Source organism: Hemicordylus capensis, chromosome 8 (assembly GCF_027244095.1).
Source record: "Hemicordylus capensis ecotype Gifberg chromosome 8, rHemCap1.1.pri, whole genome shotgun sequence".
Classification (NCBI taxonomy): Eukaryota; Metazoa; Chordata; class Lepidosauria; order Squamata; family Cordylidae; genus Hemicordylus; species Hemicordylus capensis.
Genome location: NC_069664.1, coordinates 795,378 through 813,178, shown reverse-complemented (window position 1 = coordinate 813,178; position 17,801 = coordinate 795,378). Strand labels below are relative to the sequence as shown.

General features: G+C 50.2%; 1 protein-coding gene across 3 annotated transcripts in view; it reads right to left on the bottom strand.

Moving 5' to 3' along the window:
• The window catches only part of XPO7 (exportin 7), a 50,485-nt gene that overhangs the window by 21,676 nt on the left and 11,008 nt on the right, over positions 1 to 17,801 (bottom strand). For 2 of the 3 annotated variants that reach the window (XR_008311003.1, XM_053269342.1), the window contains exons 2-8: positions 11,627 to 11,773; positions 10,513 to 10,606; positions 9,279 to 9,445; positions 6,975 to 7,040; positions 5,079 to 5,183; positions 2,715 to 2,880; positions 184 to 257 (exon numbers count right to left, since the gene is read on the bottom strand). Coding sequence is in view for 2 of the 3 variants with exons in the window: in XM_053269342.1 (XP_053125317.1) it covers positions 184 to 257; positions 2,715 to 2,880; positions 5,079 to 5,183; positions 6,975 to 7,040; positions 9,279 to 9,445; positions 10,513 to 10,606; positions 11,627 to 11,773 (819 nt within the window). In the remaining variant the exon portion in view is untranslated. Of the gene's footprint in view, positions 1 to 183; positions 258 to 2,714; positions 2,881 to 5,078; positions 5,184 to 6,974; positions 7,041 to 9,278; positions 9,446 to 10,512; positions 10,607 to 11,571; positions 11,774 to 17,801 lie in introns of those variants that run through there. The other variant, XM_053269344.1, reaches the window with a different exon arrangement.

Here is a 17,801-nt window from a genome sequence, read left to right as displayed (position 1 = left end):
AATGCAGGTGGAGGCACACACTGCTGCAGGAGGACAAGAGTGGGAACTAGCAGCCAGCCAGCCAACCTTATGCAGGGCTTCCTGCCCTCCCAACAGGGCGATCAAACCCGTCCACTGAGCCTTCCCCAAGAGCAGTTTTACTGCTGCACTCCCATGTCTGATAGTCTGGAATGCTGTACTCACCAGAGGCGAAAATGTAGGAGGGATGGAATGGTACAGATCAAAAAACAACTGCAAGGTTGAGGAATCTAAAAATGCTGGAAGAGAAAGAAAACACAACACATAACAGAGGACACCCGAGTGATCACATTCCAGCCACCACTCTGGTGACAGGGCCCAGCCCAACACTTACGGCGACCTCAGGGCCTCGGCACAGAGCAGGGCTCATGCAAGGAGCAGAAGAACCCCAAACTGTCTCCCTGGCACCCACACTCAGGGTCTTCTACCTCACCTGATGCTGGACACCCAAACATCCTCTTTAGCCTTAAAGGCAGCCGCACCCCTCACTCTCCGAGTTGGAGCTCTGCAGTAAGACCGCAGACCACTCCCTTCACAACGGCTTTTAAAGCCAAAGAAAAGTGCAGGAGATCTGTGACTGGATGTCACAAGTGGGCTGGTTCCAGTTCAGTGGGGAAATGTGCAGAATTCAAGCAGAACGTCAGACCCACATAAGTGTCATGCTGAGCCATACCCACCCTCAGTGGGCAGCGTGATGGTGGCCTTCACTCTCTGCTACAACGTGGCACATTAAAAAAGCACAGGGGCTTCTACGCAACCCATTAAGTGAACACCAGGCTTACCACTGGTGAAGGATTCTGAAAAGTCATTGCTCCGATGCACCAGCTTATTTTCAGTCTCCCCAAGTCTTCACAAGACATTTACATGCCTGGATTTTAGCTGAAGTATATACATTGCTCTATAACTGGAAGAGGGCTTCCAAGAGCTCTCTTCACATCCCCCTACTCTCTCCACGGTGCTCCCTGTCCCCAGTCACTTGCCCCTCACCATAAAATAAAACCCTTTCACAGTCACCCTTCAGAAAGAAGCCCCCTTCTTCCTCTACTCAATCTAAACCAGGGCTGCTCAACTTTAACCCTCCTGCAGATGTTGGCCTACAACTCCGGGCTATCAGCCATTTTGGTTGGGGATTATGGGAATTGTAGTCCAGAAACAGCTGGGGGTGGGGCCTAAGTTGAGCAGGCCTGAGCTCAACTCACAGCGACAGAATACAGACTCCTAACCCAACCACCTCCCCCACGAAAGACAAGACTTCCACACTTGTGGAAAGTCTTGCCAACAGAACACTGAATGAGAAAAGTGGAACGGGATCCAAAGATGGTCTTCTGCATGCAGAATCAGAATAATGAAGACTGCTACAGAACGTGCCTACAGTGTTCCCTCTAAGGCGTGCGCTCACACATTTCCTGATGTCCACTCAGTAAATTTTAGATCCCACTCGGGTTGAATCAGGAAGGCCCCACTCTGAATGCACGTGGTGCGCACACACTGCCTTGATGCTGCCGCCCAGAACAAAACTCATTCTGCACACAGATGAAAAAAAATGAGAGAGGACACTGCTTGCCTGTTCTAGTGTTGCACAAACTCTTGCACAAGCATTTGTGGAACAGGGCTAGCAGTGTTTCCCCTTCCAATCACAGTTCTTTAGATTCAATCCCTAAAGCTGGAAATTAATATTTCATCTTAACTGGTACCACACACTAGAAGAGGACTCAGCACTGAAATATTTAGCTCTTTTACGATGTCTTGTGTGGTTCAGGGAATTCAACACATACACACACACACTCTACAGGCAGGAGGTTAACAACCATCACCACCAGTGGCTACTGCTGAATAAAAGTAACATGTAAGAACAATTCTCTTTACAGCTATACCAGGATGACAGAAAGGGCCGTACAGTTTCTGTTTCTGGTTAAGGTCCCCCGCCGTCCCACAAGCAAGGAGAGGGGCATTCTCATGAGGTGGTGTTTCTCCTGCACAGCATTTTAAACAGCCCCATCTCCTCACATTCTAAACAGCCTTGCTACACAGGCTTATCCTTTCTGTAGTGCTTCTGAGCAGTGCTCCCTCTGAGGTGTGTGCACACTCAAGTTTTTTGATGTCCACTCAGTTAATTCTAGATCCTGCTCAGGCTGAATCAGGAAGGCCCCATGCTGAATGCATGTGTCTGCACACGTTGCCTAAAACCACCACTCATTCCTCACACCGGGGGGGGGGGGGGGAGCACCAGAGGGAATGCCACTTCCGAGTGCCTCAAGTGCTCTCTCAGTAATCCTTACAAGAGCCCTGCAAGACAGGCTTGGACAGCTTGCCTCAAGAGAGAGGCATCTGAAGCGTGCTGGCTCCCTGCTCACACTCTTGGCGACTAAGCTATCCCAGCTCAAAGGTACAAGAGCTCCAAAAGCAGCAGGACGCAGCAAGGAGAGAGAAGCCCAGCAACAGCCACACCCCTCCAGGGGCAACTGCTGCGGGTGCCTCTCGCCTGTGCTTTTTTAGCCAGCGAGCTCTTTGGAGACAGGGAACCACCTTCTCCCTCCTCCACCCCCTGTAAAACTGCTCAGAGAATTTGTTTGTTTGTTGAAAAACAGCAGTATATAAATGATTGCAGTAGAATCAAGTCTGTCACCAAGCAAGAGCATGAATCAGCCAGTCCCCAATGTAGTTTATTGACCAAGCTTCACAGTCAGGACCCTCACCTGATCTCCAGCTGGTTGGGATCTGCACCGTGCAGAGATCATCGGAGGACTCGTCTGTAGATGTACCAATGAAGTCAAAGTTCAGGCAGTTATGTGTGAGCTTGAGGAGCTGCATGAGGAGGCCATGCTGGCTTTCATCATTCAAGTTCAGGTTCTTCCCTGAAGCCTATCAAAACACAAGCCACAGGGATGCATGGAGCATTGGTTGACTTACGTGAAGGCTGCTTCTTGCCGCTGCATCCAAGGGAGTCTCCTTGAGTGGGTTATGATCCTCCACGTGGCCCCTAGGCAGGACTATGCAAATTAGAGAGTCTTTAAGAGGTGGAGGATCATGGCCCTACCCAGTTCTTTTAGGACAAGGAGAAAACCAGAGCAGTTTGAAGGGGAAAACAGTAAACCAGGAGCACAAAAAATGCTCCCCAAAACAATACTCCCAAAATTGTGGGGGGGATGGGGACGACAAGACCCCAAGTGATTTGTTCACTTCTATGCTTTATTCTCTTTTTAGATTTTAGATGATCATAGCGCTCAAAGGAATGCACTAACAGATCCTCACACCATGAGCGCCAGGCAGGTGGCATATCAGAAGGCATTTGCTCAAGAGATTGCAGCATTTGAGTGGGTTGGGCAAGACTAGATGTCCTTGAGGGTCCGCCAGGAGGGGGGAGGGTAGAAGAATCAGAAGGCCCAATATGGGCCAAGCTCACCAGTTGTGCGCTTGATCCAGCTGCAGCGCTCCTGGTCACCACAGTTCTGGCAGTCCCTGTTGCCCCCTGGCCTGATACTGCGCTCTCTGACGTGTTTTTTCAAGAGGTGGCTTTTTCTTTCTCTGGGGCCGTGCCCGCAGAGTTGCCGGTGGAGGCCATCAGCACTGGCAGTGGGCAGAAGGAAGCAGACACGTGCTCGGCTAGGCGGAGCGGGTGGAAGCCACGGTGCTGAGTTGCTGCAGGGCCCTCGGATCTGAGAGCTGGTGGCAGGCGGGAGCGATACTGGAGCTCCAGGAGCCCCTCCAGCTGCAGAAACGCCTGACTGAACGGGCAAAAGCCCTTGAGCGCCACCCATCAGCTGTTCAGTGGGGCGCACGCTCTGCTCTAAGCCTCCCTCTCCTCTAGGTGTCTCAGCCTCGAGCTTCGGAGCACCACCCAGCAGCTGACTGATGGGGCGCACAATCTGTTTTTTTGTTTAAAATGCCCAATTCTCGGGGTGAGAGCTCTGGAACACCTCCTGTCAGCAGAGCAGCGGGGTGAGTGTTTTGTGAGGGAGGTATTCCGGCTCTGCTTGCTGGCCGCTTGGAGGAGCTTTGGGAGGCCTTGTTGGAACCTCCCCTTCCTGACTCTCACATGAAGCATGTGCTGAGCGTGTTCCATCCAAGGAAGGAAAAGAGAGGAAAGACTAAGAATGGAGTCGGGGGGTAGGGGGGTGAGAGGTGGAGGGCGGGAGGAAGTAGTTTGAAAACACAGAGGTCTTAAAGGAATTATCTATATCTAGAGAGAGAGAGAAGACGACAAACAACGGTAGAGAGGGGGAAAGACAGTAAGGGAGATGAGTTGAAAGGAAGTTCTGAAAGAGAAGCTGAGAGCAAACTGCCTTGGAGGCAACACAGGACTAAACGAACTGGGTGGGGCCATGATCCTCCACCTCTTAAAGATTTTCAGAGTCCTGCCTAGGGGCCACATGTAGAATCATAACCCACTCAAGGAGACGCCCTTGGATGCCAGCAACAGAGAATAGACAGGCTTCCCGATACCAACATGGTCTGAAAGCAAGACTCCCCTCCTCAGGGCTCTCCTACCAGACACACTCCACAGCCTCACTCTGCACCTGGCGAGTCTGACCTTTGGGGCAGGAGCTGCTGTCTTCATAGGCACACAGCTGGAGCTTCATGTGCTCAGCCCCACTGCCCCCAGATCAGCAACACAATGACCACTCCCAGTTCTGCATCCTCCTTTAGGGCAGCATGGGATTCCCGGGGTATCCCTCAGATCAAGCCAAAGTAGACCTGCTGAAAAGTCAGTAGGAGGTTTAGCCTCGAGGCTGGGACATGTATGCTGGGACATGAGGGGAACAGAGGCATAATGTTCCCTAACTGGCTGCATTTTTCAATCCCCCTCTATCGCAAAAATCAGATGACTTATGAGAGAAGTTCAATATGATACATAAATAAGATTTCTTGCCCAGGAGATTACACTTTTTAATCAGGAGCACGTTTCCTGGCATACCAGGCTGCGGAAGGACAATCTCAGGGCCCAAAACCCCTCAGCCAGGAGGCAGCCATTTGACTCCAACGGAAGTAAGGAGGTGCAAGTTGTCCAAAGTTCCAGAAGGCCCACTGCACGCCACCAGCTACCCTCCTGCTGTCTTTACCTGTTTTAGTAAATTGCACGAGAGTGTGAAAATATCGAACAAAGACGAATCTCGGAATGAAGAGGCTATTTTCCTGTGCTTGGTCAGAGGATGCGTAGTGTCTGCCTGGAGAGAAAGGGCCATCGTTAGTGCACACAGCTATATGGAGAGAACGAGAGGCAAGGAGTCATAGGAATCCTGCCAATAAAGAGAACAAACAGCATGGCACAGCAGCCCACATATTGTGTTCTGCTGGTGAATTAAACTGAGATGAGGTTCTGTATGACACTGGAACTGTGGTCTCCACACTGCTGTTAGCTTTTTATTAAACTACTGATGAAACCATAGTAGCAGCCTAGAGCACTAATTGAGGAAGCCATGGAAAGAGATACGGTCTGTCTGCACTGCAGAGAAAAATCCAGGCATTAGGGATTCAGATCTACTTCAGGCAGGCCTGCCAGGGGTGGGTGGGCAGGCTCGCTGTCTCTCTCTCTCTCTCTGTGGGATGAGGCCGTCACTCCCGCCTCCAACAGATGCACCAGCATCTTCCTTCCACACCCCCACTTTGAACCTGGCTACCAGCAGAGGTCAGCCTGGTCTTGCCAAGTTTGAGTTATTTATTTATTTATAACAAAATGCTACATATGAAAAGAACAGTAACACAAAATAATTGCTGGGCATCATGAGGTAGGCAACCACAAGCAGAGCCCTTAAGTAGAAACGGAAGGGAAATGCCACATACAGAAGGGACAGGAGTCGTGGTCGATGCTTTAACCAGACTAGGGGCAGAGATTCATCTGCTCTCTTCAGGGCCTGGCCAAGCAGCAAATCCAGAGGGCACGCCCACTCCAGCCGCGTGAGATGGCATCCCCCTCTTAAGCAGGGGAGCTCTCCTGCACAAGCCTAGTTCAGCTGCCTCCTGTTCATTTCAGTAGAGGCTGTACAAGAGAACTTCACCTCTGAGTATCAACTGCTCAGTATCTTTCCAAGTTGCATCTAGCTTCAGAGACCAGAACAAGAAAGCCAGATCCAGTCTACGTTCTCAGAACCCAAATCAATTTCCATGATGTTGAGCAACTTTACTGAGCTTCTCTTATAGCTTCCAAGTTATGGTTATTCAACTGCACGCTTGTTAGCAAAAGCGACTCAAGTTTAATGTTAATAAGCTACAGGCACGAAACACGGCCCTTTCTGCCAAAGGAGGAGAAATCCACTGGATGCCTTGAGACTGAACTGGACCAGTCTGGCCAGAAGATCTATGGCTGGGAAGAGAGGCAGCAGGAGTCACTGCTTTCGTGTTTGAAGCCTGCTCTCTAGCTCCTGGCGGATCAATATACTTGCAAAGAGTTCTAGCACCAGCCACTGCAGGTCACAAAAGGGAGCCGAGAGCAAACGGCCCCCTCTGGCTACCAGTTCACTCCTAGTGGCAGGAGGGTCTTTCCAAATGTAGCCTCACATACATTGCATGAGGCGGCTAGGACTACGGAAGCACAGGCAAGGAGCAGCATGTGCCAGCCCTATCAAAGTAGTTGCCATCTTGACCCCATGAGATACAGAGTAGGTAAATGAGGGTTGCACTGGCACATCCATTGAGTTTAAGAAGCATTTTCCGAAGGAAGCAGCTGCAGGGAGGACACCCACCCCATCCCCGCTTACTGAAGGGACAGATTTTATTTGTGACATCTGCCCCCAGACCACCAGCCCTTGGGTCACTTCCTTTGGAGTATCTGGACTGGGGAGAGGTGCAGAAGGAGGAGGAGGAGACAGGAGAGGCTAAATTCCAGAGGCAGGGCCGATCTCTTACCGCCAAAGCACACAACTGCACAGACAAAATCAGCACACAGGTACACAGCAGCACACAGCAATATGAATGAGAAAAGTGACACTTACTTCAATGAGGAAGGCTGTAGCACTTACTTGATTAATTTCATTGGTTAGCTGAGACAGGATTGTCACTCCTATGATGCAGTGCTCTACACTGTCCTGGAGAAGGAACAGACACGGTCAGAGAACGACACGAGATGGACTGGGGATGCATCCAAAGGGCTGCGGCGGCGGCTGCACTCCAGAAACCAGCCCATTGGCAGAAAGACAGGCAGTCGATGGCTTTTGCTCTCTCACCCATTGTGTTCTACGGTTTTAATGTATTACTGCCAGTTGCCTTGAGCCACAGGGAGGTACATAAACATAATATTGCAAATCAAGAAATCCAAGTGTGGACAAATGCGCCTCCCAGCAACAGAGGCAGATGCCGATGGTTATCCAGAGACAGAAGGCTTTTGCTATGGGCTGGGGGCCGAGGGCTACCACCAGCTGGTTCTCCAGCCACATCTTTGCTGATAAGAGGCTCATTCATGATTACAGCCAGAGTTGGCAAGAGGTCCCCAACTTTGGAGTACTTCCCCCCATTCCTCTCCCTTCTCAGTCAGGGCCTGAGGGGGCCACTGGTCTGATGACAGTTTTCTGAGCGCAGAGGCACTCGGGGTCTACTGCTGCCCCCAGGCCAAGCGTGTCCCCATCCAGGGACCTTTCCTAGCAATTTGCTTGCCTACCTGCCTGGTAGATGCAGACCCAAAGCAGACTGCCCTGACTACACAAACCAGAGTGCATGCCTTTGCCCCATGCCTTCTATTTTTAGGCGTCCTATCCCGGATACCCAGGTTGGTGTCAGGATGCAAGATCAGGAATATAGTTCCCATTATTATTATTATTATTATTATTTTTACATTTATATCCCGCTCTTCCTCCAAGGAGCCCAGAACGGTGTACTACATACTTGAGTTTCTCTTTCACAACAACCCTGTGAAGTAGGTTAGGCTGAGAGAGAAGTGACTGGCCCAGAGTCACCCAGCTAGTTTTATGGCTGAATGGGGATTTGAACTCGGGTCTCCCCGGTCCTAGTCCAGCACTCTAACCACTACACCATGCTGGCTTCAGTAGTGCAGACACACCTCAGGGGTGCCTTCCCACTGCAAATGTAAAACCAGTTTAAGCCATCAGGGCTTCTGCCCAAGAATTCCTGGAAACTGGCCTTCTATCAGGCATATAACACAGAACTCACAGCACCTTTACAAAGCACGGGATATAAATGTAAATAAAATAAAATAAGTGTCTGACTGACTGAAGTGTACAAAAGAACTCTAGCCTTGGTGGCAACCCGACTTTCCCTCCTGGAGGTTTCCTGCCCCTATGCCCTTTGGTCCAGAGCTCTTGAAGAAACAAAGGCCATTTCTGGGGAGGCAGGGGCAGCTTGCCAGTCCTTGAACGGTGGAGGAGGAAAAAAGGTAGCCTTCAATGAGCTGTTGACACAAAAAAAGTCAAACAAGACAAAATGACAACAGATCCAGGTATTTAAACACAGATTTGCCACAGTCACACAAGAAGAGGGTAAGAGGCAGTGTTCCCTGTAGCAGGGATTCCCAGTTGTTGATGACTACAACTCCCATAATTCCCAGCCAAAGGCCATTGCAGGTAGGAATGCTGGAAATTGCAGTCAACATCTGGGAGTCCCAATCGCAGGGAACAATGGTACGAGGGATCCATTAAATTCCCACAATGCGCCCTATGGGGGGCTGCCTCTGAAGACCATTTGGAAACTTTAATCATGATCCTGCTGCTCATCCACTGGCAGGCTGGAGTGCAACAACAGTGGATGCCCATTTATTTCCAGGCTCAATTCAAGGTGCCCTCTTGATAGCCTGCCTGGGCCCTGATTATCCTGGGGAACAGCTTCTCCTGTGTAACTGCCCCCTCCCTCAGGTATGCAAGATCTAATGAGGCCCTGCTGGAGAGCTTAGCACATGCCGAGGCTAGACCGGGGGACTCTGGTAGTTAAGAGTTGTATTCTGCTGTTCCTCGGATTAAGTTTTTGTTTGTTTTAGTTGATGGCTTTCTGCAATTTTGTAAGCCACTCTGAAATGGTTATTAAAAAAATAAATAAGATCAGGCACTTGAGATCAGGCACTTCCCAGACTGCAGGGAAGGAGGGTGCAGGGGAGAGGAAGGGTCTACTCTCCTCACCCTTGTGCCCCTTTTCTATGTGACTGGGATAGATCTGTGCTTAAGCATCTGGATCAGCCACTGTCCTATCCAGATTGTCCCAGGGAAGCAGAGAAGTCGCGTAGTAATGATGAACAAGGGGTGTTGAAAATGCAGCTTGCTACCAAAGGGCATCACAAGAATCTTCCTGATGAAACCGGGAGGGGAGGGGAGAGGACCAACCCGTAAAAACCTCGTGACATCAGTGATGACGTTTCTGAAGACATATTCTTCCTTCTGACAGTCAAACCAGCCCAGCTTTGTGATTCTGGCATAGAGTTGAATTAGTGCTTGCGTAACAAAAGTGGCCAGCTTGGGTCGAGTAGCAAGGTAGTTGAGCACGTAGTTTCCTGAAAAACAGAGCCCATAGGCACCCGGGTGAGGAAAAGCAGGTAGGACGGAAGCTGCATGCTCAGAAAGAAACTGGCTGCTGAAGCAACCCTTTACCCCACAGAAGCACCACCGTGCAGGTGGGCAGGCTCTGGCAACAGATTGTGGTGCTCCTATTATGTGCCCCCAACCACCATGCAAGCTTATACCCCACTTTTGCACCGGTGATGGCCCAGGCAGCCAACAAAACCAGAGCTAGAAGAGCAGCTGCACGAGGACTGCTTCTAGGCATGGTGGTTACAGGGTGGTGGTGATGGGGAAGGCATGTGGGGTGGCAGAAGGGAGGAAAGTCATTTCTACACAGGCACATGTACGCTATTGCTGCATGGGAGAGCCGTCTGTCTACCCTATGAAGGGCAGCCTTGGGGGGTGGGGAATGGTGAGGGGACGAACAGGAGAGTCATGACTCTTTGCTCCCCCCTCCTCTGGCAGGAGTCTGCTTTCTCTTCGTTAGCTAGTTGGGAGAGGGGATATAGCTTTGCAGAGCTGCATCAAGCATTTCCAGTGAAGAAGATCTCAGAGAGCAGGTGCTGGGAAAGACCCTGCATGCTTGCGTCCCTGGAGAGCCAGTGCCAGCCAGGGCAGACAATACTGAGCTACACTGCCCAAGGCCTGACACTGGAGAAGGTGGCTTTCTATGGCCAGGAGGACTCACTGCCCCAGCTGGTCTCAGTTCAGAGGTGGGCATCCTTTCCCCCACCCACCTGAATACTATGAGCATCTTGGAGGCAGCATTCCGAATGCAACTGTCATTGCAACACAAACATCACATATAATGTTCTGCTCCTGTTCCTCTTCAGGTCATGATGGGGAACCCCAAAGAGTCACAGCTTAAGGAGCGTGGCAATTCAATACTTGGCTGCAAAGTCACTGGGTGCCTAAGTTCTAAATCCCAGAAGCTGAGTGGTGGGGAAGGCAAAGAGCCCTCAGCTAAGGCCCCACGTGCGTCATGCTCAGGCCACTGATCCGGGTCCTGGGCAGGCTGGATGACGGGCCTGAACCACCAGAGCTTTTGCTGTCTACTTACGGATGTCTATGCGTTGTTCCAAGGGCAAAGGGTTGTTTGTGCGCGACACCAGTTTCGTAAGGCATGTGGCTGCCAATAACTGGGAGTAAGAGGACTGTGAAACAAACACACACAGGGAGAAGCAAAGGGTTACATTGCAAGCAAGAAGCAGAAGTAGTCAACACCTCCCAAGCAACTGAACCTTCAAGGCTGTCATTTTGTTCACAACTCTCAGGGAGCCTGGTGGGCTTGATTCACATAGACATCCACACCCAACAGTGAAGAGAGAGAGAGAGGCTTCACTCCAGGAGGCATTCTAGCATGCCCAAGCCCAGGACTCACAAGCACCCTGTGCCCCTGGTTCAATTAGTGAGCCAAATTTTTTTTTAAATGTTTATTTATTTTTAGTGCTTACTCCCTCTGGGATGCTTCTTCAAGGCTGCAGGGTGTGTGTGTGTGTGTCCGCAGAGATTATAATAATAATAAATATTTATACTCCACCCCTCCAGTACACTACTGCTTGGGGCGGCTCACAACAATAAGATTAACCAACAATTTAAAAAAATTGACTCACAAACCCTCCAAATGGCATGTGTGCGTGTGTGTTTCGGGGTGGTTCAGTTCAACCCCGAACTGTTGAACCTGCTTGCACATCCCTACTTTCTACTGTTCTCCCTCGCAAACATGAGCCTGCAACTCGAGCAGGTGGTAGAGCAGCTAGGGGGAGTTTTAGGGCAAGAGGAAAGCATCTCAATTCCTCTGCTGCTGCAAAACCTCCGCTCCCCAAGAAGGGGTAGTCAGGCTCTCATCACACCCAGCTGCAGCATAATCTGTCCCTTGGCCTTTAGTGGCTGAGCTCACCTGGGCAAAGGGAAGCAAAACCTTGGGCCACGGCCCTGCTCCACACCCAAATTACTTCTTCGGAGGAGGGGAGGGGACCAGGCTTTCTAGGCAAGGCTACTCCCCAAAGGAGCAAACCCTGGAGCAGTGAGGAGCTCTCTCCATTCCTGCTCCTAGTGGATGCCGCACACCTGCTGGAACCCCCGACCCACGTTTCCCTGCCCCAAATCCCCGGAATACCCAGAGAGTCCTGGGACGTTCTGACAGGAGCATGCTGGGCTTGGGGGCTACGTACACTCCCTCTTTCCAGGAGAAGCTGGCACTTGTTCAAGCAGTCTGGGCTGTTGGTAAATTCAACCAAGGCTTTCTCCGCCTGGAGCCGCGTTGTAGTGTCGGTTGTCTCATACAGCTGCTTGCACAGGTTCTCTAGCTGGGCTAGACTCTGGAACAAACCAAAGGGGAGAAGAGCTGCTGTGAGCTTTCTGTGGGGCTGTGATTCTTGTGCTCTCCGCCTGCGAAGAGTTGCTAAGAAAAGCAGAGCTTCAGCAATGGAGACGTTTACAGAAGCCAACAGAGAGTATCCTTTTTTTTTGCCATCACTACAGTTCCCAGGAACACCCATGTTTGACACAACAGAACACTCCAGGTGACTAACAAACCACACACTCACACACAGTAGCAGAGACAACCAAATACTGGCCATAACATTGCTAAAACAAAAAAGACAGTATCTGAAGCAGAAATGAAGAGTGAACACAGGAGTTGAGAAGATCACTATTCTATATCGCAAGAATAGGAGGCAGCACCAAAAAGCATTTGCTGGGAAACCGTGTGAATGAGACCTCAGCAGAGGAGCAACCAGTCGTACCTCCCTGGAGAAGGAGTTCCGCAGCCTAACTGCCACAACTTGCACACTTACCTCCAGTCCTCTGGAGGCCGCAAGCAAGCACAAGCCGACTTGAGAGGAGGGGGAACTCTGTTTTCACCTTGCAGGGCAAAGAAGCACTCCTATCCCACACCCCCAATCCTTGTCCTCAGTGCCACTAATACCCCTTTACATGCTCCTGCCAGTCCAACTTCTGCTATTTATATACTGCTTTTCAACAAAAGTTTCCAAAGCTTACATAAGAAAACAAGAACAAACAAGATGGCTCTCTGTCCTCAAAGGGCTCACAATCTAACCACTGGAATTAAGCTGTGCTGGGGCTGGAGAGGGCCTGTTTATCGCTCTCAACACATGATCTGAATCTAAACCTATTTATATCACTTTCAAATAATTGCTAGAGAGAGAATTATGGGTGCTACAACCAAAATACAGGGAGTACACTTCCTACCAAGGATGGAACTGAATCATCTAAACATCCTGATGAGACCAACTTCAAATCCCAGGGTACATCAAGTCCATCTCTCACCAACTGCCATTATTATAAGGGTGTCAAGTATTATTGGTAGACCATTTTATATTATGTTGCCTGTAAGTTCAGACCAGAATAAAAATAAACCAGATTTGTAGTTCAATATGTCCACAAGCTCTTGGTTTCATTTATTTCTGTAATCATCTCCTCCATTATTAATTCCCAGGAGTCAAACTATCATACACTTGGAATCTACACATTTTTCAAAGGGTGCTAGTTCTCTACAATGAGTACTTCCCATTCATTTCTGAGAGAAAATATTGACCTTGAAAGTACTGAATGCTGGAGGATGGGAAAACCCGAAAGCCATTGACTAGGGATTAGAAGGTATCAGTCAGGCTTGGATCCAGATTTGTTCAGCCTCACAAGTTCAAAAGACACAACTACTTGGCTAGGGCTGACAGCCAAGAGCAGGGCTGGAAGAATCCCCTGTGCCCAGCCAGCACCGCAAAACATGCCACAGCAGACCTGAAACATCTTCAGCCAAGCAGCCTTGGCTCCACCAAATCTTCATCGGCAGCATGAAAAGCTAACACCACAGGCAGGTGAAGAAAGTTGGAGCAGTTTCAGGACCACAGGCGTATCCATTCAAAAGTTCCAGACAGACAGCAGAAGAAGGAAGTGTCAGCCTACAATGCCACTAGCTCACAGTTACTTTACTCAAAGAATGGATGGCCATATTAAGAGATGGATTTGATCAAACATTTTCAGAGCTTCTTTTTGGAGTGTCTTTGGGATGGCTGCTTCCCACCGAGATGCCAGACTTCAGAGATCCTTCAAGCTCCCCAGTGCTCTGTTCTAGGTCTTCCTCCCAGCAATAAGACCTTATGATCACTGTGCTGAGAGTGGCCAAGATCCAGTTTGGTTTATACACTCATTTCCCAATTTACCAGCCAAGAAGAGGCAGCGCCCGGGGCAATCTAAGTGGGGGGATGATTCCTAACAAGGGCTGGACAACATCAGCAACCTGAAGATAAAGGCAGCACTGAGCACATCATCTATGCAACGAAGGAGCCCTTTACTCAGGAGATAAGGGCAGAGGCATGAAACAGCGAGCAGGAGAGCAGGGAAACAACGGCTGGTGTTTTCCAGCATAAAAACCTCAAGACAAGAGGCCTCCACTTGTGTTACTCAGCCCACCACATTACAGAGCTAGCTAGCCCATGTCATGCACTACTCTTCTCATGGGAGCCACTGCGAGCACCAAGGCCTCAGAGAAACAGCTGCGGGCTCTTGTGCCAGTACCAGGAATGGAGCCCCACTTGCCCTGGCCAGCAAGGCATGCCCTGGCTCAAGCACACTCACAGCTGTCTCTCGTACAGCTGCACAGAGTCTGCCAAGGAAAATCAAGTTCTAGGCCCCCAAATCATATAAAGCCAGGTTATGCCCATGCTCATGCATCCATTACCCCTGTTGACTAGGGGTCTCTTGGGGATGGGGCTGTGGCCCCATCAGTGGCAGAGCTCTTGCTTTGTATACAGAAGGTCTCAAGTTCAACCCTTGGCAGCTTCTCCAGGTAGGGCTGGAAAAGACCCCGTCGGAAACTCTGGAGCCAATCAGTGCGGAGCTAGATGGACCAAGGGTCTGACTCAGGTGGCGGCAACTTCCTATGCTATCCTATATTATTATTTAGGTCTCAATGACCTCCATATGAGATGCTGATGCCTAATTTATAGAAGCATTTCTGGTATGGATGGATACCCTAACTAAATACAGGAACCGAAAAAGGAACAAGGCAGCACCTTTTAAACTAACTAATAGTTTAATGCATGAGCTTTCCTCAGATGCCAGGTGAAAACAAGGATGGTCAGTTACAGGCCAGTGTTGTGTGTGCGCAGTCGGTACCTCTGACTCCTCAGGTCAAGTGCTCCTTCCTCTGGTGGCTCTCACCAGCCCTGGATGTCGGCCTGTCCTTCACGGAGCCCCAGCGGATTCTGATTACGATGGATGCCAGCCTCTTGGGCTGGGGAGCTGTTTGCGAGAATCATCCAGCGCAAGTGGTGTGGAATACCTTAGAGAGCAGGTGGAGCATCAACTGCCTAGAACTCAGGGCAGTCAGACTGTCGCTTCTTCACTTTCAGGAGCTGATTCGGGGCAGGCATGTCCTAATTTGGACAGACAACACCACTGCCAAAGCCCATATCAACTGCCAGAGGGGGCACTCGCTCCAAAGGGCTGATGAAGGAATCCAAACTTCTGTTTGCCTGGGCCGAGCAACACATTCTCTCTATCGCCATGGTGCACCTCAGCGGAGAGGACAACATGCAGATGGATTGGCTGAGCTGTCAGGCGGCCGACCCTTCGGAATGGAAGCTGCACCCATAAGTGTTCCTACAGATCGCCAAGTGGCTGGGCAGCTCCCTTGTGGACCTGTTTGCATCTCAGAGCAACTCTCAAGTCCCGAGGTTTCTATCGAGGTTTCAGTCAACCCAGGCAGAGGCCACAGATTCCCTCTCAGCTCCCTGGCCACCGGGCTTGCTGTAGACGTTCCCTCTGATCCGATCATCTCCAGAGTCACTTGGAAGCTGCGCCTGGAACGAGCGGAAGTCATCTTTGTTGCCCCTCACTGGCCTCGGAGGGCATGGTTTGCAGACCTGGTCAACCTGTCTGTTGTGCCTCCGTGGCATCTGCCTCTTTGACAGACCTTCTATCTCAGGGACCCATATTCCATCCGGATCCAGACTGGCTCCAACTTTGCGCATGGAAGTTGAGCACCACAAGTTGAGCAGGAAGGGCTCCTCTCCACTGGTTCTTGAGACCATCTTGGCTTCTCGTCGCCCCTCCATGAAGATAATTTATCAGGCATCTTGAGCGTCATTCTCCCAATGGGCCCGTAGGAAGGGTGTTCAACCCCTGGTGGCAGGGGTGCCAGAAGTCCTTAGTTTCCTTCAGGCCGGTCTGGACCTCCATCTGAAACTATCGACATTGAGAAGACAGGTTTCAGCTCTAGCTTCGGTCTTGGACATCTCGGATCCAGGCACCCAGTCCTTACATCCTCATATCTCTCGCTTCTTGAAAGGAGCATCTAACCTGGCTCCCCCTCCGGTGCCCCGTCTCCCGACTTGGAACCTCAACTGGGTGTTGAATGCGCTCACAGCGCCGCCCTTTGAGCCTTTGAGTTCGATCCCTCTGAGGATCTTGTCTTACAAGACTCTGTTCTTGGTGGCCATCACTTCTGCGTTGAGAGTGTGAGAGTTGGGGGCCATCTCAGTCCACAAAGATTTCTGCATCTTTCAGCCTGAGGTGATGATTCTCCACTTGGATCTTACCTTCTTAACCAAGGTTAATACGATGTTTCATAGTTCCCAAGATGTCATCTTGCCTTCTTTCTGCCAGAACCCAAACCATCCAAGAGAATGCCTGTGGCACAAGCTGGATGTCTGGCACGCCTTGTGTCTCTATGTCCATCGTACAAAAGAGCTTTGGAGGTAAGATGCCCTGTTCGTCTCGTTCTCCTCTCACAATCTAGGTCAGAAGAATTCTGTCTTCATTGGCAGCCTGAATTAGGGCATATATTTGTATGGCCTACGAGTCTCAGGGTCTGACTCCACCGGCGGACATTATGGCTCTTTCTACGCATAGCACGGCTACATCCGCTGCTTTTGCTACGCAAATTCCCTTGGTGGATATCTGTAAGGCCGCCACTTGGAGTTTGACTACTTTCATTCGCCACTATAAGTTCTGTCCGTTGCCGTGGCTCAAGCGACCTTCAGTCGTAGAGTATTGCAGCAGGTAGTTTGACCTCTGTTCTCACCCTGTGTTGGAGGATTATTGCTTGGGCAAATCCCATACTGATGAGCTCCAGCCAGGGGGAAAAGGGACATTGGTTCTTACCTGTGAAAGGTCTCTTTCCACTGTAGCTGCAGCTCATCAGGCTCTCCCTGGATGTCTCTACTGGTACCGCTGTGTGGGTTATATATATAGGTTTTTTGGGGGGGGGGGGTCAGGTTGCTTCTGGGCAGAGGCAGACTCCAGGGTTATTGTTGCCCTTCCCTCCTTATTCCTGGCATCTTCAGAGGATATCTTCTCCTTTTCTACCAGTTATTCTATTCTTACTCTGATGTTTTTTCTACAAGCTATCTGTTTCACAGCAGAGCCTCTCTGGTGACTATCTCGCCCTTCACGTCAGTCCCAGAACTGGGGTTGGCACCCTCTGGCGAAAGGAAGTGCCGCTAATTGATTTCCGGCCTGTCGAGCATGCTCAGTGGATCATCCCAAACTGGTGAGCTCCAGCTAGAGGAGGAAAGGACCCTTCACAGGTAAGAACCAGAGTCCCTATCTATGAGTAAAGGAAGGTAGATCCGACCACCTCCAGACACTTCTATTATTGTTGATCACAGTTACGCTCTGGTAACCTCTCGCTTAGATTACTGCAATATGTTGTATGTGTCTATATACCAATGCCAGAAGCCTCCGAGCCAAGGTGGGTGAGCTGGAGTACTTGGTTACTAATGAAAACATAGATCTAGTGGGTGTAACAGAAGTCTGGTGGAATAATAATAATAATAATAATTATTATTATTAACATTTATATCCCGCTCTTCCTCCAAGGAGCCCAGAGCGGTGCACTACATACTTGAGTTTCTCTTTCACAACAACCCTGTGAAGTAGGCGAGGCTGAGAGAGAAGTGACTGGCCCAGAGTCACCCAGCTAGTATCATGGCTGAATGGGGATTTGAACTCGGGTCTCCCCGGTCCTAGTCCAGCACTCTAACCACTACACCACGCTGGCTGGGACACGATTATTCCTGTATATAAACTCTATAGAAGGGACAGGGAGGGGAAGGTTGGGGGAAGAATGGCACTGTATATCAAAAAAGGGATAGATTCCAACAAGCTGGAAAATCATTATGGGTAACATTACAAGGACTAAAAGGAAATGTGTTACTAGGGACGTGCTACCGCCCTCTGGATCAAAGCGCTGAGAGTGACCTGGAGTTGGAGAAACAAATAAGAAACGCATTGAAGAGAGACAGGGCAGTAATAATGGGCGACTTCAACTACCCACACATAAAGTGTGACATCAAGTCGATTTCAACTCCTGGCTCCCACAGA